Source organism: Triticum urartu, chromosome 3A (genome assembly GCF_056163025.1).
Source record: "Triticum urartu cultivar PI428250 chromosome 3A, HENAU_Tu73, whole genome shotgun sequence".
In the NCBI taxonomy this organism is placed as follows: Eukaryota; Viridiplantae; Streptophyta; class Magnoliopsida; order Poales; family Poaceae; genus Triticum; species Triticum urartu.
The window spans coordinates 287,009,008-287,030,537 of NC_141875.1; the positions used below are offsets into that span (position 1 = coordinate 287,009,008).

Consider the following 21,530-nt stretch of genomic DNA (forward strand, 5'->3'; position numbering starts at 1 on the left):
CCATTACATTGTGGTGTTCCAGGTGGCGTGAGTTGTGAAACTATTCCGCATTGTTTCAAATGAAGTCCAAACTCATCGCTCAAATATTCACCTCCATGATCAGATCGTAGAAACTTGATTTTCTTGTTACAATGATTTTCCACTTCACTCTGAAATTCTTTGAACTTTTCAAATGTTTCAGACTTATGTTTCATTAAGTAGATATACCCATATCTTCTCAAATCATATGTGAAGGTGAGAAAATAACGATATCCGCCGTGAGCTTCAATGTTCATTGGACCACATACATCAGTATGTATGATTTCCAATAACTCTGTTGCTCGCTCCATTGCTGCGGAGAACGGGGTTTTAGTCATCTTGCCCATGAGGCATGGTTCGCAAGTACCAAGTGATTCCAGAAGTCCATCAGAATGGAGTTTCTTCATGCCCTTTACACCAATAGGACCTAAACGACAGTGCCACGAATAAGTTGCACTATCATTATCAACTCTGCATCTTTTGGCTTCAATGCTATGAACATGTGTATCACTACTATCAAGATTTAGTAAAAATAGACCACTCATCAAGGGTGCATGACCATAAAAGATACTCATATAAATAGAATAACCATTATTATCTGATTTAAATGAATAACCATCTCGGATCAAACAAGATCCGGATATAATGTTCATGCTCAACGCTGGCACCAAATAACAATTATTTAGGTCTAAAACTAATCCCGAAGGTAGATGTAGAGGTAGCGTGCCAACGGCGATCACATCGACTTTAGAACCATTTCCCACGCACATGACTTAGCTTTCTCTAGGAACGCATTAAAATTCAACGGAACAACAGCACGGGCCATCTATCTACAACAACATAGACATGCAAAATACTATCAGGTACTAAGTTCATGATAAATTAAAGTTCAATTAATCAAATTACTTAAGAACTCCCACTTAGATAGTCATCTCTCTAATCATCTAAGTGATCATGTGATCCACATCAACTAAACCATGTCCGATCATCACGTGAGATGGAGTAGTTTTCAATGGTGAACATCACTATGTTGATCATATCTACTATATGATTCACGCTCGACCTTTCGATCTTAGTGTTCTGAGGCCATATCTGCATATGCTAGACTCGTCAAGTTTAACCCGAGTATTCCGCGTGTGCAAAACTGGCTTGCACCCGTTGTATGTGAACGTAGAGCTTATCACACCCGATCATCATGTGGTCTCTGGGCACGACAAACTGTAGCAACGATGCATACTCAGGGAGAACACTTATACCTTGAAATTTAGTGAGAGATCATCTTATAATGCTACCGTCAAACTAAGCAAAATAAGATGCATAAAGGATAACATCACATGCAATCAATATAAGTGATATGATATGGCCATCATCATCTTGTGCCTTTGATCTCCATCTCCAAAGCACCGTCATGATCACCATCATCACCGGCTTGACACCTTGATCTCCATCAAAGCATCGTTGTCTTCTTGCCAACTATTGCTTCATGAATATCGCTACCGCTTAGTGATAAAGTAAAGCAATTACATGACGATTGCATTTCATACAATAAAGCGACAACCATATGGATCCTGCCAGTTGCCGATAACTATGTTACAAAACATGATCATCTCATACAATAAAATTTAGCATCATGCCTTGACCATATCACATCACAACATGCCCTGTAAAAACAAGTTAGACGTCCTCTACTTTGTTGTTGCAAGTTTTACGTGGCTGCTATGGACTGAGCAAGAATCGTTCTTACGTACGCATCAAAAACCACAACGCGGTATAGTGATTGCTTTTTGATCTTCAGAAAGAACCCTGTTCATTGAATCCGATTCAACTAAAGTTGGAGAAACTGGCACCCACCAGCCACCTGTGTGCGAAGCTCGTCGGTAGAACAAGTCTCACGTAAGCGTACGCGTAATGTCGGTCTGGGCCGCTTCATCCAACAATACTGCTGAATCAAGAATCAACTATTGACGGCAAGCAATATGTATACACCCACGCCCACAACTCCTTTGTGTTCTACTCGTGCATATAACATCTACGGATAAACCTGGCTCTGATGCCATTGTTGGGAACACAATAATTCCAGAAACATTCTTACGCACACGCAAGATTATGGCGATGCATAGCAACGAGAGGGAAGAGTGTTGTCCACGTACCCTCGTAGACCGTAAACGGAAGCGTTATGACAACGCGGTTTATGTAGTTGTACGTCTTCACGATCAACCAATCCTAGTACCGAAGGTAAGGCACCTCCGCGATCTGCACACGTTTGGCTCGGTGATGTCCCACAAACTCACGATCCAGTAGAGTGTCGAGGGAGAGCTTCATCAGCACGACATCGTGATGACGTTGATGATGATGCTACCGGAACAGGGCTTCGCCTAAGCACCGCTGCGATATGACCGAGGTGGATTATGATGGAGGGGGCACCGCACACGGCCAAGAGATAAATGATCAACTTGTGTGTATATGGGATGCCCCTCTCCCCCATATATAAAGGAGTGGAGGAGGGGGAGGGGCCGGCCTCCTAGGCGCGCCCCAAGGGGAGTCCTACTCCCACCGGGAGTAGGATTCCCCCCTTCCCTAGTTGGATTAGGAGAGAAGGAAGGGGGAGGAAGGAGGAAGGAAAGGGGGGCTGACCCCCCCTCCCAATTCGTATTGGGCTTGGGGGGCGCGCCTCCTCCTTTGATCCCTTCTCCTCTCTCCCAGTATGGCCCAATAAGGCCCATATACCTCCTGGGGGTTCCGGTAACCTCCCGGTACATCGGTAAATGCCCGATCTCACCCGGAACCATTCCGATGTCCAAATATAGTCGTCCAATATATCGATATTTATGTCTCGACCATTTCGAGACTCCTCGTCATGTCCGTGATCATATCCGGGACTCCGAACTACCTTCGGTACATCAAACCACATAAACTCATAATACGATCGTCACCGAACGTTAAGCATGTGGACCCTACGGGTTTGAGAAATATGTAGACATGACCGAGACACGCCTCCGGACAATAACCAATAGTGGAACCTGGATGCTCATATTGGTTCCTACGTATTCTACGAAGATCTTTATCGATCAAACCACATAACGATATATGTAGTTCCCTTTGTCATCGGTATGTTACTTGCCCGACATTTGATCGTCAGTATCTCAATACCTAGTTCAATCTCGTTAACGGCAAGTCTCTTTACCCGTTTCGTAATGCTACATCCCGTAACTAACTCATTAGCTACATTGCTTGCAAGGCTTATAGTGATGTACATTACTGAGAGGGCCCAGAGATACCTCTCCGACAATCGGAGTGACAAATCATAATCTCGATCTATGCCAACTCAACAAACACCATCGGAGACACCTGTAGAGCACCTTTATAATCATCCAGTTACGTTGTGACATTTGGTAGCACACAAAGTGTTCCTCCGGTATTCGGAAGTTGCATGATCTCATAGTCATAGGAACATGTATAAGTTATGGAGAAAACAATAGCAATAAACTAAACAATCATCGTGCTAAGCTAACGGATGGGTCAAGTCAATCACATCATTCTCTAATGATGTGATTGTTGGAAATATGCCCTAGAGGCAATAATAAATTAGTTATTATTATATTTCCTTGTTCATGATAATCGTTTATTATCCATGCTAGAATTGTATTGATAGGAAACTCAGATACATGTGTGGATACATAGACAACACCATGTCCCTAGTAAGCCTCTAGTTGACTAGCTCGTTGATCAATAGATGGTTACGGTTTCCTGACCATGGACATTGGATGTCGTTGATAACGGGATCACATCATTAGGAGAATGATGTGATGGACAAGACCCAATCCTAAGCCTAGCACAAGATCATGTAGTTCGTATGCTAAAGCTTTTCTAATGTCAAGTATCATTTCCTTAGACCATGAGATTGTGCAACTCCCGGATACCGTAGGAGTGCTTTGGGTGTGCCAAACGTCACAACGTAACTGGGTGGCTATAAAGGTACACTACGGGTATCTCCGAAAGTGTCTGTTGGGTTGGCACGAATCGAGACTGGGATTTGTCACTCCGTGTAAACAGAGAGGTATCTCTGGGCCCACTCGGTAGGACATCATCATAATGTGCACAATGTGATCAAGGAGTTGATCACGGGATGATGTGTTACGGAACGAGTAAAAGAGACTTGCCGGTAACGAGATTGAACAAGGTATCGGGATACCGACGATCGAATCTCGGGCAAGTATCGTACCGATAGACAAAGGGAATTGCATACGGGATTGATTAAGTCCTTGACATCGTGGTTCATCCAATGAGATCATCGTGGAACATGTGGGAGCCAACATGGGTATCCAGATCCCGCTGTTGGTTATTGACCGGAGAACGTCTCGGTCATGTCTGCATGTCTCCCGAACCCGTAGGGTCTACACACTTAAGGTTCGATGACGCTAGGGTTGTAAAGGAAGTTTGTATGTGGTTACCGAATGTTGTTCGGAGTCCCGGATGAGATCCCGGACGTCACGAGGAGTTCCGGAATGGTCCGGAGGTAAAGATTTATATATGGGAAGTCCTGTTTTGGTCACCGGAAGAGTTTCGGGGTTTATCGGTAACGTACCGGGACCACCGGGAGGGTCCCGGGGGTCCACCAAGTGGGGCCACCAGCCCCGGGGGGCCACATGGGCTGTAGGGAGTGTTCCTTGGCCTACATGGGCCAAGGGCACCAGCCCCACTAAGGCCCATGCGCCTAAGAGATGGAGAGGGGGCAAACCCTAATGGGATATGGGCCTTAGGGCCCATATTGGTGCGCCTCCCTCTCCCATCCCCTCTTGGCCGCCCCCCTTGCTCCCCATCTAGGGCTGCCGCCCCCCCTAGGGGTGGGAACCCTAGAGGGGGCGCAGCCCCTCCCCTTCCCCTATATATATGAGGCCTAGGGCTGCCCATAACACACGTGATTCGATCTCTCGTTGGTGCAGCCCTGCATCTCTCTCTCCCTCCTCTTCTGTGGTGCTTGGCGAAGCCCTGCAGGATTGCCACGCTCATCCATCATCACCACGCCGTTGTGCTGCTGCTGGATGGAGTCTTCCTCAACCTCTCCCTCTCTCCTTGCTGGATCAAGGCGTGGGAGACGTCACCGGGCTGCACGTGTGTTGAACGCGGAGGTGCCGTGCGTTCGGCACTTGGTCATCGGTGATTTGAATCACGACGAGTACGACTCCATCAACCCCGTTCACTTGAACGCTTCTGCTTAGCGATCTACAAGGGTATGTAGATGCACTCTCCTTCCCCTCGTTGCTAGTCTCTCCATAGATAGATCTTGGTGACACGTAGGAAAATTTTGAATTTCTGCTACGTTCCCCAACAGTGATCCCGTTAATCAAATGACAACTCATGTCTATGGTTAGGAAACATAACCATCATTGATTCAATGAGCTAGTCAAGTAGAGGCAAACTAGTGACACTCTGTTTGTCTATGAATTCGCACATGTACTAAGTTTTCAGTTAATACAATTCTAACATGAATAATAAACATTTATCATGATATAAGAAAATATAAATAACAATTTTATTATTGCCTCTAGGGCATATTTCCTTCAATTTGTTATCGAGAGTGGCTCATTTAATTGATCCAGTTTCTAATAACTAAGATAAAAATCTAATTAGACAAACTTTATAGGTATTGATGCAAAACGAGTCTTGGCTATCCCTCTTTCCCAACATGACATGCAAGATTTTGTTGCTTAGAGTTTTATGATATGTTTTTGGTTCAATCAACCTACCATGTGGAATGGGATCATCAACATGGAAGCAAAACTACGACACACTAACGACATGGGACAAACCGCGACTAATCATATCTGGTGTAAGATTTAGAAGCTTTTGTGTCCGGCAAAGGTTACAAAATTTTATTTGGCGCACATTGCATGACACCCTCCCGTGTCGTGTTATGTTTACTAATAGACATATGAAAGATCTACCACAAATGTCATTATTGTTTTTTGGGATAGAAGATAAAAAATGTGTTATTTCTATGCAATGAAGCAAAGCAAGTTTGGAGGGGGATTGGGATGAACGGAATTATTAATCAAGCATGTGATGTTGACCGTGCCAGCGAGGCGGTTATGAAATTCTTACTTCATTTGCCAGCTCAGAATTTATCCATTTTGGGCTTTTAAAATGCCTGGAAAATGATTATCATTAATGTCTGGTATTTGTGGCGGGAAAGGCGTAAACTAATTCATGAGGAAATAGTTTAGAATGTGATGAAGACATCAATACCATTGTTACACCCATAACCCCTGTTGTCATACATACTGGACCAATTACTAGAGCTCGTGCACGCCAATTGAATTAACATGTACTTTCGTTTCTTGGTAACAAAATCTAATATTCATAAGAATATGATGCTGCCTAAATTTGATATATTTGTGTTGATTACTAATCTGGTTGGAGATGTGGCCACGGTTTATGTTCATAAGAATACCAGGGGCTGTGGTATTTGTGTTGATTACCTAAATATATTTGTGTTGATTAACAGGGGCTGCGGTATTTTGAAAACAGGGGCCAACACAAAAAAAAGATTAAAGGGGTATTTCAAAAATACCTCTATTTAAAATAAAAATACTACCTTATCCCTATCTTCTTTCCACAAACCGTGGCCACATCTCCAACCAGCCGCCCCCTTCTCCTTGCCCCTCACTTCCTCCTCTCTCACGCCCAAGAGCTCCACCCCCTCCCATGGTGTCTCCTCCCTGCCCTCCCCTCTCCTCCCTAGGCCCTCCAAGCTGCACCATATCCTGCACCACCTCGAGGGAAGCCCTCTAATCTGGTTGTGAGGAAGGATAAGAGGAGGAACAGGAAGACCGAGAGGAGAAGAACAAGAGGAGGAGGAGAAGAAGAGGTTGCAAGAGAAAAACAAGGGAGGAGGAGGCCTCCCCAACACTCCCCTCACCAAACGCCTCCAATCCCACCACCAAGTTGAGGTCCTCGCTCTTCTTACCTGCACCATAGCTCTGTTTTGGTGAAGGATTCCGGGTGGTTAAGAAAGGGAGTAGCAGATACAGGAGGGATTGAAGCAAAATTGGTTATTGTTGCTGTTTCTGCGCGTCCAGATTCAGAAATCAGCTATTTCGAGTTCCTAGATGGAAAAATCAGAGGAGGAGCATGTGGAATGTTTTGTAGGTGTTGTTCCCATGATCCTTTTGAGTGGTCATTCATTCAATTCGGTTCAGCCGTTTAGCCTTGGCGATAAAAAGAAGTTGCTGCGCTGTTTCTGCAAAGCAGTAATTTTCATAGCTTTTGTTCATAGTTTTTCATGATATTGAAGGGTTGATAAATTGGTGTTATACAATGGTATGGCTACTTGGTACCTTGTAGTTCATAGGTCAATTCTATTTACTTGATTCCCATGGGTATTTTTGTTACTATGAACTTCCAAGGATGGCTATTCAATATTTCTGAATCTGAGTACAGCAGAGCAGTATTTGCTGGTTTTTACCTCCATAAGTTCATATTCTGAGGTTGAATAGTTGGAGTTATTTGTAAACAAGTTCCTTACGAATCTGTAGCCATCTTGTTTGTTTGTTTTCGATCTTCCTAACTCAAGATATGATTTTTTCCGTGAATGGACAACAAAGGGTTGCTTCCCGGGAATGCGATTAGGCGCATCATTGTGTGTGCTTTACATAGTGTTGAGTATAATCTTTATTAGGAAAGATGAGATAGATTAGGATTTGTTCTAGCTTGTCTTGTACTTTAAGTAGATGATTGTACTCTTATATATATACCCACGAGGCTCAAGCAATACAATGAACTATTCCATCAATCCCTTTCTCCCTTCTAACATGGTATCTATCACAAGTTGATCCTAAACCTTAGCTACCGCCGCTTTCCCACCCGCGCGCCGCCTCGGGGGCGGTCGGCCTCCATGACCGCCGCCGGGGGCCGCGCCGCCCGTACCTAGGGTTCGTTCGCCGGCCGTGTTGGCCGGCTACCCTAGAGAGTCTTTTTCCCGATCCTTTGATTCGGATTTTTTCTCTCGCCGGTCGCTTTGATCGGCGTCTCTTTTTTGGTTTTCCAGTCTATGTGATCCGGTTTACGTCGCCCACCGCCGCCGTTGATCTCGTGCGCCTCTACTCCAACACCGGCGATAATCGATCGGTTTCTTCACCGACCCGGCGGCCTCATGCTCGTCCGCGCATGCCCGTCAGTTGCCCCGACCCGGCGGCCTCGCGCGACGTCGGCCCATCGGCAGCCCTGACCCGGCAGCCTCGCGTCATGCAGCGGCGCTTCACCGCCGCCGTTCGCGCGACGGCCCGTCCGTCGATCTCCGTCACCGTCCTGCTCCGACCGGGACTCCTGCATCACCCCAACCTGGTGGCCCCGCACCATGCGGCGGTCAATCATAACCGCCCTGCGGCCCGCCACCGCCGGCTTCATCTCGAACTCCGCCGCCACCACACCTCCACCGAGCGGCGTCCCCGACCTCGCGCGCGATCGGCTTGATCACCCGCTCGCCGCCGCGATCCACCTCATCTACGCCGCGCGACCGACCTAGCCCGTCGGTTATGCGTGCCTCCGCAGATCCCGTGAAGATCGTCCACGAGTTCAGCGCGCCTCTCCACCGATCGAGCATCGGGTTGCCGCCGCGTCGCCCCGTGGTTCTTCTCGCGGTTGCATCAACTTGTGTGTCGCTGCTGCGTCGCCCCTTCGGGTCGTAGTGTCGTGATACGCGGTCCCAGCCACCGTCCCAAGGCCGTCCCCGCGGTTGCACCGACTCGCGAACCGCCGTTGTGTCGCCCCTTCGGGCCGCAGCGTCACAGCCCGCGGTCCCCGCCGCCGCCCAGAGGTCTTCCTGCCGTCGCCCCGACCCGCCTGCCGCCGCTGCGTCGCCCCTTCGGGCCGGAGCGCCACGGCCCGTGGTCTGCTCCGCCGTCACAGCGCGTCGACCTCCCGTGGTATGCGCCCCGCCGTCTTCCGTGGCGCGGGAACGCCACCGTCCGCGCTGGTCTTCGTCATGCTGTCAGGGTTCTTTGCCTACTTCGAACACCGCCGCCGCACTCCTAACCTCACCGCCATCGCCGCCGTCAGGCCGTCGCCGCCGCTCTTCTTCGGTCGCCGTCGCCGCTACCCACGTAGCCGCCGCCGCCCGTCCACCCCTTTTGTCTTCGTCCAAGCACCAGCCCGTCGCCAGCGTCGCCGTCATCTACCTCGACCACTTTGTCTACTCCGACCACCGTTGGTGACATCGACCTCGCGCCGATGGACGCCGCAATCGTCGTCGAGTTCTTCTCTGCTGGCCCCTTCGACTTCTCCGACATGGCGTACAGCTCGTGCAGGTCTCTCGTCTACGCATGCCCAGTGCTGGCAACACCGATGCGTGCCTTCATCCACGATGTGTCCCTGGGCCTGGCAAGCCTGGTCGGTGCTTCGTCAACTTCGTCTTCGTCCGTCTACGCATGCCCGGTGCTGGCAACACCGGTGCGTGCCTTCGTCCACGATGTGTCCCCGGGCTTGGCAAACCCGCCGCGACGCGTCGTCAACCACATCTTCTTCCCGGCGCACCACTACTTCGACACCACTGCGCCCATGCTAACTCGGCGCCCCCTTGCGCATGCGGCTCCACGGCGACTTCCTCGACACCGGCCACCCCGACTCGACATCAACCACGGAATTCTTCACACGGCTACCTGGACCACGGCTCCACCAGCCACGCTCTCGGCTACATCGACAAACGGCACAAAGGGCTAGCGCCTGCTTGAGCAACCTCGTTGGTTTCCACTCCAGCCACGACTCCGCGATGCGTCCACCGTTACGACTGTGGGGGAGGGGGGTGTCCGTCAGCTTGCCTTCGGATTCTTCTCCAGTCTCACCGTCTGCGTTACTACCGTTGTGACTGCGGGGGGATGTTGAGTATAATGTTTATTAGGAAAGACGAGATAGACTAGGATTTGTTCTGGCTTGTCTTGTACTCCAAGTAGATGATTGTACTCCTATATATATGCTCACGAGGCTCAAGCAATACATGAACTATTCTATCAATCCCTCTCTCCCTTCTAACACATAGCTTGTTTGGGTGCGATCTTTAAAATATGTATGTATGTTCTATAGAAGGTTCCAGCACCAATCCGTCGGAGGTAGCCTTGCATCGCATCCCTCGCAACGGTTGAGGCGAGAACACCGGGCAATAAGGGCTACATTTCTCCCTTAATGTTATGTTCATATTCACATTATTCCTTTACATTCATGCAATGGTGAACATACAACTCCCTAGTGTACATTTCAATACACCATACCACTAGTATGTGACAGGGATTGGTTCTTCTTGGTTCTTCTTGATAACAAATCCATCATGAGTGAATCTTCCAAGTTCAAGGAGTGATCCTCGCTTCGCGAGTGTATGGTCCTTCGGGTTCGTCCTCATGTTATGGTCCTCTCACTTGGTGAGGGTTGAAAAGGAGTGAGGTGAGACATCGCCCCTCCTCAGCTTGCCGGCAAAAGCTCAGAGCTAGTCCTCGGTCTTATTTGGCTGCATCATTTCTTCATGTTTTCTCATGCCATTCCAAGCATGGAAGATTCGAGTATAGTATTTACTTGATCAAGAATGGTTCATATTCACGGTATTACTTGTCATTTTATTACATGCTTTGTTGTGTACTTGCTGAGTCTTTGGACTCACCTCTTGTGGACTTTGTTTCAGGTACATCGCCGCGAGGCTTTGCAAGTATTATGAAGGGCGTAGCTCCCATGTGTGTTCACTCACATTTCATACCCCTTCCATCCACCTAGCTGATCATGATAATTCTCATACTTAGTTCATGATTCTTGGTAGCTAGGATCTACTTGTGGTGTATAAACTTTGCTTTGGTTTGTTTCCATGATCACTATGTTTACCTGTCAAAGGTGGGTTGGAGTTGACTAGTCCCCACCTTGCACCATGGTGTGTTGGAACGTATGTTTTCTTTGCTATGTGTAGCATAACGGTTGGTGGCTTCACCACTTTGCTCTACATGGGTTGTAGGAGCTTGTTGGATGCTTCTGCTTGTCATATTATGAATATATGCTCTGTTTATTCAACTGCCTGTCGTGGATGTCCGATGGTACAAAGGAGGTGCTACTGGATTTTTCCACGAGCATTGTGTTTTGGTGGTAACATTCCTTCTTAGACAAGAGGGATGAACACTTGAGTAGGATCAAGCATGGAGATGAATGCGCGTGCGAAGGGGTCTAGAATGACGTTACTAGTGCATATTTGAGCACTTTGAAGCCTCCGTGATGACCGACAAGGACATGGATGAAATATACAAGATGCCCCTTCACAAATTTCGTCCATAACTTATTTTAGGTGCTGTGTCACCTTATTTTTGGGCCAGACTCATGTAATTTCGAAATATTAAAGTATAGGCTGTTTTTAGAGTCCATATGTGTGGGAAAAAACAGAGTTAGGGTTGGTTTCAGACCCCTCCTCCAAAGGGTCACGAAATTCCCCTCTCTTGCTTCATATGTACAGCTCTTAGGGCATCTTTAGACTTCGGATTTTGTTTAGATTAAAAGTTTGCCATAGCTGCAACTTCGCGTACTTCGTTTGTGTTCAACGACCAGACCAAGACATCACAGAATCCCACTTGATCAATAAAGCTTTCCTCTTTAATTCGCAATAATTCAGATTGCAATTTCAGTTTCTTGCTTGTTATTCGTTTGCTTGCAGGAAATAGACCTTCATGGTCAAGTTGATCGTGCTCCGGCGTGGTCAATAACCTCTCGAAGTTGGTTTAGCGGTTGCTAAGACGCGACGTCCTTGCACGTTCATAGTCGGATCGTCAAAGTCTACTGCACCAAAAACGATAGCCACCATCTCATTGAAAGATGGGACACTTTTCCTCTATTAGAATGTTTATCAGATTTCTATGGGGATTCACGCTATTATGAATAATTTTGTTACCGCTTCTTGTCCAAATGCGTCCATGAAGAAAGGGGGTTGAAGTAGGTCACATTTGGTTTTTGTCAAATTAAATGTGATGCATGTTTTGATCATGATCCGCTTAAGGCACAACTGGGGCGGTCTTGTGAGACGATAAATGCAAATTCATTGTTTGGACATGGAAAGATTAACCGATGTGCGAATGTTCTTATGGTTGAAGTTTTGGCTCTTAGATTCGGTTTTTCTCCGGTACAAATGGTGGGATGCAATCGTCTTGTTATTAACTCTGATAATTTGAAGATAATTGATAGTAAAGAATTGAGAACGTTCATCGAGTATTATTTATTTTTGTAAATTCAAGCATCATAATAGGTATTTCTTCCATCTCAAATAAGTGACTTAATTTTATACTGACATTATAGCAAGGTCATCAACAATGTAATTGTTATTTTGAATGAATAAATTCTTCACTTCTGTTTTTTTAAACGCACCGGTGCTGCAAGCATGAAGCCATAAAAATGGACAAAACAAAGGGTCTGTCTAGGACACATCTAGATGTGACATAACTATGTCACATCTAAGCTGATTTTACATCACATCTAAGCTGATTTTCATTCTGTTTGTGGTCTATTTTTTTTTGTCCTAATTTTTTGTTTCTTGTTAATGCATTATATATTTGTGGGAGGTTAGACGTGACATTCTTAAAAAATATCTAGATGTGAATTAGACAAACTGCAAAACAAAACCGCGTCTCCGGCTTCCCCACCGTTCCGCGTGCACTGTCAGTCTCGCCTCGATCCGATCGGCGAAAGGAAAGGGAATGTCGTCGTCGGCGGCGGCGGCGGAACAGCATCGCCACCATGCCGTAGGCGGCCGCGAGCTAGTGCCGCTCGCGGCTCTCATAAAGGAGGAGTCCCGCACCGAGCGGCACGCCGTCACTCGGAGCAGGATCTGCGCGCGTGAGGATGGAGTAGGAGGGGAAGTTGGGGAGGCGGAGACGCGGCGGCCACTGCTACGGTATGGGTGCGCCGCGCAGTCCAAGAAGGGGGAGGACTTCTTCCTGCTCAGGACCGACTGCGCGCGCCCCTCTACTTCCTCGTCCTCTTCCACCACCTCGCATCCCCCCACCTTCGCGGTTTTCGCCGTAAGTCGCGTGCCCTTGTGCTTGCTGAAAGGTTGCTGTGCGGTCTCTAGATGCGGTGGTGGTTGTGCCGCGCGCGTGGTTTCGCTACCGTGTACACTTGATCCGTAGCTGGGGTTTGAGCCCGGGAGTAGCTAAATAGTTAGGTAGTGAGCTTTGGTTCGCTGTTTGAACTTTGAAGCTACTGCATGTGCATCGGCAGCTTGTATTTTGCCTTCTCCCATCTGAGGTCGGTGATTGGTGAATTGATGTGCTCAGCTATATATATTCTGATTTGTTGTAGTCATTTGCAGCCTTGTTTTTGGTAGGACCTAGGGGTGGCAGTTTATGCTTGAAAATCATATGTAAGCCATAGCCGCATACACGTGTGCGCTATAAAGTAGAATGCTCTGGTTGAGGGTGGACTAGTCTATTCGATAATTGGATGTTCCATTGCCAGCAGGTTCTTGACGGGCATAACGGCGACGCCGCTGCAATATATACAAGGGACAATCTGCTCAACCATGTCCTGAGCGCGATGCCACAGGGTCTTTCGCGGGAGGAGTGGTTGCATTCTCTGCCCCGTGCGCTTGTCGCGGGATTCGTCAAGACCGACAAGGAATTCCAAACCAAAGGCATGGTTCTGTCACTTGTATTTGGCGTTTTGCTGCAGCACCATAAGTTACGATGAATGTTGATGAATTTCCTTTTGCCGCCATGTACCAGGCCAAACTTCGGGCACAACTGCCACATTTGCGATAATCGATGGCTGGACTATCACTGTTGCTTCAGTTGGCGATTCTCGTTGTATTTTGGATGCTCAGGGTGGGGCTGTTTCTTTGCTTACAGTTGATCACCGACTAGAAGAAAATGTCGAGGAGTGAGTACCAGCTGCTTACCAAGAATGTGCATTACTATGTTGTTTTATTTGGAGGGTTTTGCTAGTCAGCAAACATCCCCCCCCCCCCCCCCCCCCCCGGCAAAGAAATATAAACTGGTAAAAATAGAGTACCATGATTGGTGTTTTCCTTTCTTGTATGTATTATGTATTGGATGACTAATTTTTGTTGGTGCCTCTTTGATTCCTTGACACTTTATTGTGTCCTGCGGGATTTAAAATGTTTCATGTGAAAGTCCAGCAAATTCTCGTTGAACCTTTGAATGTTGACACCTCTTTGATTCTCACGGAGTAGGGATAACATAGAAAAATGTGGAGATACTATCAATAGATTAGCATTTACTCGACTGGTTATCTGAGTGCAGTGATGGAAGGGGTGGGGAGGGAAAAAGTTCATTAATTGCAATCTTGGTTTCAATGTTAGCCCTGTATTGTGAAATTTCAAGTAATATCATTGCCTTGTATTCTTTTTTTTGTTAATGCCCACTTCACCTAACCATCGAATAAAATGGTGGCAGGAGGGAGCGTGTCACAGCGAGTGGAGGTGAAGTTGGAAGGCTTAGTGTGGTTGGTGGAGCAGAGGTTTGCTCTCAGTTACTACCTCTTTCTGTTAATGAAGGGCATTTAATATGTTTGCTTTTGGTGCTGTTTAAGATAGATCTGTATCCTATACGTATTGGTTAACTTTGGAAGGATGAGCAAACATGCTAAGAATTTGTGTTGGCTCGTCTTTAGATTGGTCCACTGCGATGCTGGCCAGGAGGTTTGTGCCTATCCAGATCCATTGGAGACATAGATGTTGGTGAATTTATCGTACCTGTTCCTTATGTCAAGCAAGTGAAGGTACTTCTATGACATATCATGAATTGCTCCAACTTCTCCTCTTCAGAATATTTTAATTCTATATATATAACCCATAACTTGATGTAAAAATTCCATGCCTATACTTATATGCCATTGCTAGCCGGGAATGCTTTCTGCTTGATGTGTTGTTCATTTTCCATAGTTGTCAAATACTGGTGGGAGGCTTATTATTGCTTCAGACGGCATTTGGGATGCATTGTCTTCAGATGCAGCTGCAAAGTGTTGCAGAGGGTTGCCTGCTGAACTCGCTGCCAAGCAAATAGTTAAGGTAAAACATTTAGCGTGACTTCATAGTTTGCAAGGTGTTGTGTTACCATAGGTGATGCTTCTAATGGTCACAGATTATTTTTCTTGCATAACCAGACATGCTCCTCTGATCAATTAAATGTGTGAAATAATTATTTAGGAGGCACTCAAGACAAGGGGCCTAAAAGATGACACGACATGTGTCGTTGTTGACATAATCCCACCTGATCAAACGATACGCCCTCTATCTCCACCGAAAAAGATGAATAAGTTGAAGTCCCTGATTTTTAGGAAAAAAGCAAAGGACCAGCCCAATAAATTGACTAAGCAGCTTTCTTCAGTGGGTATGGTTGAAGAGATATTTGAAGAAGGTTCAGCGATACTATCAGAGAGGTTAGTTGTACTCTTGCTCATATTTGTTTCACTGTCTTTAATATGAAGTTGATATGTGTATTTTCAGTACTTCCATGCTGAAGGCTGTAAGAATGAGATTTGTTTTGAACCATGAAAAACACACACAAATTTTGGTCAATCTGAGTCCTAAACACAAATGTAGCATGGTAACCACCAACCAGCCACATTGTATTCCCATGGCCAAATTTTACTGGCTGGATCACTGGCCACTCCAATTTCTTTTCCTGAGTAAACGTAAAGCTTGCGCCTCGATGCATATGTGGTTTGGGCGTGTGACTGTTCACATTGTGCATCATGAAGCCTCTTTAGAGCCTCTGCAATATCTTTGTCAGATGTAATCAGACTTCTGAATTGGACTTGCAAGATTTGTAGAACCAGTAGCTGGTGGGCATAAAAATCCGAGAAACAAACACCGGACTAAAATTGAATTCATATTTTTTCCCCATTGAGAGCTGAAAATTTAGGTTCCAGTATTGACCAACCGAATTAGTCCTCGCTTAGACAACCCCGTAAACATGTTCACCTTTATGAAGTTACGCTTGTCAAATACAGCGCACCAATAAAACCAGTGAAATTAGACTTACTCGGGCTGAGCCAGAATACGGCCATCCAAGTGGGCCTTTAATATAGGTAATTTTGGTTTTTAGCCTCTGTTAACCGAAAAAACTGAATAAACCTGTACGCAAGGATAATCCATTGAATTCGTATGCTTAATCTGAATGCCCCAACTGCCCAAGACCTGCTTTCCCAATCCCACACTAGCCTTTACTTCCCGCATAGCCGAACAGCAGCACGCCCGATCTTTCTAGTACTTAAACGTGCTGGTGCCTGCATGTGTAATGTTAGTTACATGCTAGCAGTAGGAGCGTTGTTCCCTGCTCTTCGCCTGCTGCTGCAGTGCTCCGCAGGAACCTGCTTGTTTGTTGGCTGTTGCACTACTTTTTGTAAGACTGAAGTGTTGAAGTCTGTTTGTCAACGTCGGAGAGCTTTATGTTTATGCTCATGGGTGGATAAACTATGTCACGCTGAACATTACTGTTTGTGGTGTTATGCTGTCATAATTTTGTTAAATCTCTGTCAAAATGGTTGAAATTGCCTCCTGTGCATGTACATCCAAATTGGTGTTAATCGAAAACCAAACAAACCTGACAGTTAACTGAATTCTTAGTTTCCGGAATTTGAATGTAAATTCCGGTTTCCCCTTTTCACGAACCGAACTTGGTAAAAAACTGATTTTTGGTTTAAACTGAAGGCCCACATGTAAACAAGCATGTTATTTCTTTCCATTGTTCAGATTGTGTTTTTGTTTTTGCCATATGTGGTTAAATCTATTGAATGCTAGAAGTTTGTCCTGAACAATTCGATTATGCCTGAACTTGCTTTACATAGTAAAATCATGATTTTACCCAAAGGACCATTCTGATCATTAACCTGCTAGTAGCCCTATTTTTAATTAGCAAATTACACATCAAATTACTGTAATCATATGTTCTCTTTACTACTTAAAAAAAGACATAGCATTCAGTGTTTCACTCCTCCTGCGTTTCGCTCGATGGCTTTTACTTCTCTCCCTTCGTCCGCCCCCCTCTACAGAGGTTTTAATTCCCTATCCCACCCGGTTTTCTGCTTGAAAACTGCCCCACCACCCATGAAAACCACCCCATAGCAGACCTGGCAAGAAATATTTGCCCTAGACGCACGATTGCCCCCATGCTCCATCATTACCTGGCTGCGGCAGGGAGACGGACCTCGCCCTCGTCGCTTGTCCGCCATGCCTTGGTCTTCGCCGGCGGTGCACCACGAACCTTCTCATCAGCGATTGGATTAGCACCTACAGACCGATGTGCCGTATCAGTCACATCGCTGGCAGGTCGAGCACCGTGGTGGAGTGGAGCACGGTGAGCCCAGCAACGCTAGGAATGCTGTGGTGTTGCAGTAGAAGAAGGCATATCACCAGTGTAGGATCACTCACGGTGAGCCCAGCAACGCTAGGAATGCTGTGGTGTTGCAGTAGAAGAAGGCATATCACCAGTGTAGGATCACCTGACGAAGGTGGCGCTGATAACCAGTGTAGCCAGCAGCACCAGGTCCTTGCGCAAACTTCCCCATGAACATGTACTCTTCTGACGTCATTTCTGTGGGCTCAGTTCCTGGGAGCATACACGTCACATACATACATGCTAGAAATTTTATTTATCGGCTTCAGCTCTTGATAGAATACACAGCAGGTATGTACGTGCTAAGAATTTTGGTGGGTAATCAATCTTAGCATTTGTTAGGAGATTATAAATGACACAATAACTGATTTTTATCTATCCTGTGAACATTTGAATTGGCATCGATCAACTGCAAGTGCAAGCAGGCTCACACAACTTGTAATTAAATGCACGTCACTCCTGACCTATTTGAACCAGAAAATGTCATGAACATAAAACAGTAGTAACTTGACAGTATAATATGGTAAACTATTGTTACAATTTCTGTTGTAACAAATTGAAGTTTCTGTTAGCAGGGCGAACTTCAGTTCATTTGAACCAGAAAATGTCATGAACATGAAAGCAGTAGTGACTTGAAAGTACAATAAGCTAAACTGTTGCTGTAACAAGTTGAAGTTTCTGTTAGCAGGACCAACTTCAGCTCAGGTGTCAGAAAAAACTTTAGTTCCGGATTTAGGAACAATCAGTCAGCTTAACTCAAGCTAATTTGCACATTGAATTACAAATGTAATCAAAGAGAGGTAGGGATGGAGGGTGCTGGCTGACGTCGCTCGGGGGCTCGAACAGGAACTTGTGGCTGATGTGGATGGAGATGGACCGAGTTGGCGAACAGCGCTTGATGGCTGGACACTGGCGATGGGAGGTGAGGTGTGCATCTGCCGCTTGGGGGTTGGCTTTGGATTCGGCATCTTGCACACTACACTGCCATACTGGTGATGGTAGAGAGAGAGAGAGAGGGAGGGAGGGAGGGAGGGAGGGAGTAGACAATCCCTCTTAATGTTCATGAGGATTCTAAGCGGATATAGTAGCCATGATTGGTGTTCAAGCCCCGTTGCAACGCACATGCAATTACCTAGTAGGTTTAAACATTGTAATGGGTTGGAACTTTAGTTTAGAACAGCCTTTTTCTCCATTTCTGTTCAACTCAGTGCTTTGTTTTACTCATTTCTGTTTGAACTTTCTTTGTTTTACTCATTGGTTCTAGAAGATGATGACCCGAATGTACTTTCATTTGTCAAGTGGAATGCCATTATAAAATAATGGTAAGTTGATGTACTACACTGGACAGGTTGGGTAATGACTCAGGTAGTCGGAGAACATCGTCAAGCTTGTTTACATGTGCCATCTGCCAGGCAGATCTTGAACCAAGTGAAGGTACATCAGTTCATGTAGGTTCAGTATTCTCTTCGAGCTCTAAGCCATGGGAAGGCCCTTTCCTTTGTTCTGATTGCCGCGACAAGAAGGATGCCATGGAAGGTAAACGACCGAGTGGCGTGAAAGTTCTGTGATCAGTTACAGTCAACCACCATTGTAGCTTCCGCAAACTCTCACCTTATTATTCACAGTGAGCATCCTTGCATTACAAAAAATTGGTTCAATTTTAGGCAATTTGGGTCGTTTAGGCTGCATTTTTATTATTATATTATGCGGGGAACTAGCCAACATTGTAAGTAGAACTTGGGAAAAGGATTTGTGAAGCTAGTGAGTAGAGGGTTCTTGAACCAACAGCAGCTCGCTTCTCGCGAGTTGAGTATGATAATCCTTCTTTATCTGTAACTTGATGCCTTTGCTTGTCAAATCTCTCGCGTTTTTCTATGTCCTTTTAAACATAATGTCTTAACATTTTCACCTGAAGGCTCCGTCTATACTTGAAAGTCTGTACCAAGTATATGTAATATGCAAACACCAAAATAAAAGGATCCTCTTATCCGGTGAATGTCAGCTGGGAAGCATGGCAACTGCGAATGATTTGCCTGGCAATTTATGTTTGTCGAGCATGTCAACTTTAGTTGGCGAATATGGCAAAATCACTTCCGTTCATTTTTTTGCCAGGACTTTCCGTGATTGCAAACTAAAGTTGTCATCCATGCAACAGTATAAATTGCCATAAAAACGTTTGATTTGCCATCTTCTCCCAGCAAACTTGAGCTGAATAGCATTACCGGAAGAAAAAAAATCACCAAACGTTGCAAACTCAAGTCTTGCTACTTTTTTGTGGAAACGGAGGGAAACCTATCGGCTTCTTCACAATGTGCGGGGACCCACGCGTCCCACCTTGTCTTTGCAAGGACAACTTCATCGTTGTTCATCAAATCGTCCTTAATGTCTCAAACCGTGGTGTATCAAATTGTCCCAAAATGTCTGGATTGGATCAAATTTGTCTGGACCGGTCTGGAACTCTGAAATCGCATAAACCGGAACCAAACCTAGTACATCACCATGAGAGAGGGCCCCCTTTGAGATTGGATCTCTCTGTTTCATGGCTCCGCGCTACTTTTTTGATGTAGATCACCGTTTCTAAATAGCTCAAGATCCATAACTTCAATTAGGCCAAAATTCCAATGGATTTTTTTTTGATATTTTAGGATCTTTCTTGCCGCAGAAGGAGAGCCTCAGCCGACTTACCGAGCCTCCACGCCCCCCACCACATGACCAGCGCGAGGGCACTTGGTGCGTCCCCTGGGGTCCATCTTATGGTTGATGGAGTCTTTTGGTTTAAAAGAATTTTGATAAAATGTTCAGATTTTTTTGCTCTGAAATTTTTGGCCTGAAAAACAAAAACATTGGAAAATAAGAACTGGCCTTTGGCACTAGATTAATGTGTTAGTCCAAATAAAAATGATGTGAATATAGCATGAAAACTTTAAGAATTATAAATACATTTGAGACATCAGGCGTCCACTCCTTCTAGTCTCGTTGTCCATCGCCACGAGCTCGGCGTCATTGACATCGTCACTGACATCCAACTTATGCTTATTCGTATTCTGACCCGAGTGATTATTGTTTCTCCGCTTCTTCGTTGAGATGGCTCAACACAGTCCTTGCCTCTCGTGATTAGATCTTCCTCTTCGCCATTCGCATAGCGTTAGCAATCTCCATCAATCGGCTTAGGGTAAAAATATCCGAGTGACCAAGCTTTATATTCAAATCACGATACTTGACACCTTGCTTGAATGCATGAATTGCTTGACGCACAGTGACATTCTCCACCAAATTATGCAATGTAGTACATCTTTCTCTGATGCTGAAACCCAAGATAGTGAAGAGCATGAACCTAGTCAGCATAATAATAATAATAATAATAATAATAATAATAATAATAATAATAATAATAATAATAATAATAATAATAATAATAATATTGACAATGGTGCTCCACCTAATGATGATAATAAACCTGAAAAGGAGTAGAAGTAGAACATCAAGTTGACCTATATGATCCACCTTCTAGGAATAAAAGATCTGATAAAAGAGATTATGTTGCTAGAAAACATGGTAGAGAGAGAGAGAGAAAACCATGGGTACAAAAACATGTCTTTTCCTAGTAAGACACTAAAATTTAGAGATGAAGAGGCATTTAATCAATTTGTTGAATTGCTTAGACCTCTATTTCTTCGTGTTCCTTTGACTGATGCTATTAAGATGCCTCCTTATACTAAGTGTATGAAGGATATACGTTTCAAAAAAAGTATATAAGGATGTTGTTACTAGAAAAATAAAAATATCCGAAGCCGAGGTATCCACTATGCTTGCTATTCTTTCAAATGGAGAAAAACTTAAAAAAAATTAGGAGATCCAGTGTCGGGGGTTGGGTGCGACATATGCCAAAGGATGGCTTATCATGGTGGGGGCGAGTAGAACGTCGCCGGTGCCTGGAACGAGATAAGGCGAAGGCATGCACGCCGGCGAATCTTACCCAGCTTCGGGGCTCTCCGTAGAGATAATACCCCTACTGCTGGTCTGCGGGGTCTCCGCATGATCACTATGACAAAGTGTGTACACGGTTGCTCCTTGAGCTGTTTCCGGGAGGTAGGAGAAGGCAAGGTGTAACACCCCGGATGTAATTTACCTTATATGTACTCCAAC

The 21,530-nt window shown here is 45.5% G+C and overlaps 1 protein-coding gene across 5 annotated transcripts; it reads left to right on the forward strand.

The window, feature by feature from the left end:
* Window positions 1–12,629: 12,629 nt before the first annotated feature.
* Window positions 12,630–19,220, forward strand: LOC125543918 (Protein phosphatase 2C family protein). 5 transcript variants are annotated; one of them, XM_087546950.1, is made up of 8 exons: window positions 12,630–13,049; window positions 13,486–13,660; window positions 13,752–13,905; window positions 14,442–14,505; window positions 14,659–14,766; window positions 14,930–15,055; window positions 15,194–15,426; window positions 18,231–18,634. In XM_087546950.1, the coding sequence occupies exons 1-8, from the start codon at window positions 12,726–12,728 to the stop codon at window positions 18,439–18,441; spliced, it is 1,395 nt and encodes a 464-aa protein (XP_087403076.1). In that variant the 5' UTR covers window positions 12,630–12,725; the 3' UTR covers window positions 18,442–18,634. The 5 variants fall into 5 exon arrangements, with proteins under 5 accessions (XP_087403076.1, XP_087403078.1, XP_087403077.1 ...); XM_087546952.1 differs by lacking the exon at window positions 18,231–18,634 and adding an exon at window positions 18,652–18,672 and having other exon boundaries at window positions 12,633–13,049; XM_087546951.1 differs by lacking the exon at window positions 18,231–18,634 and adding an exon at window positions 18,649–18,670 and having other exon boundaries at window positions 12,633–13,049.
* The last annotated feature ends 2,310 nt before the right edge of the window (window positions 19,221–21,530 follow it).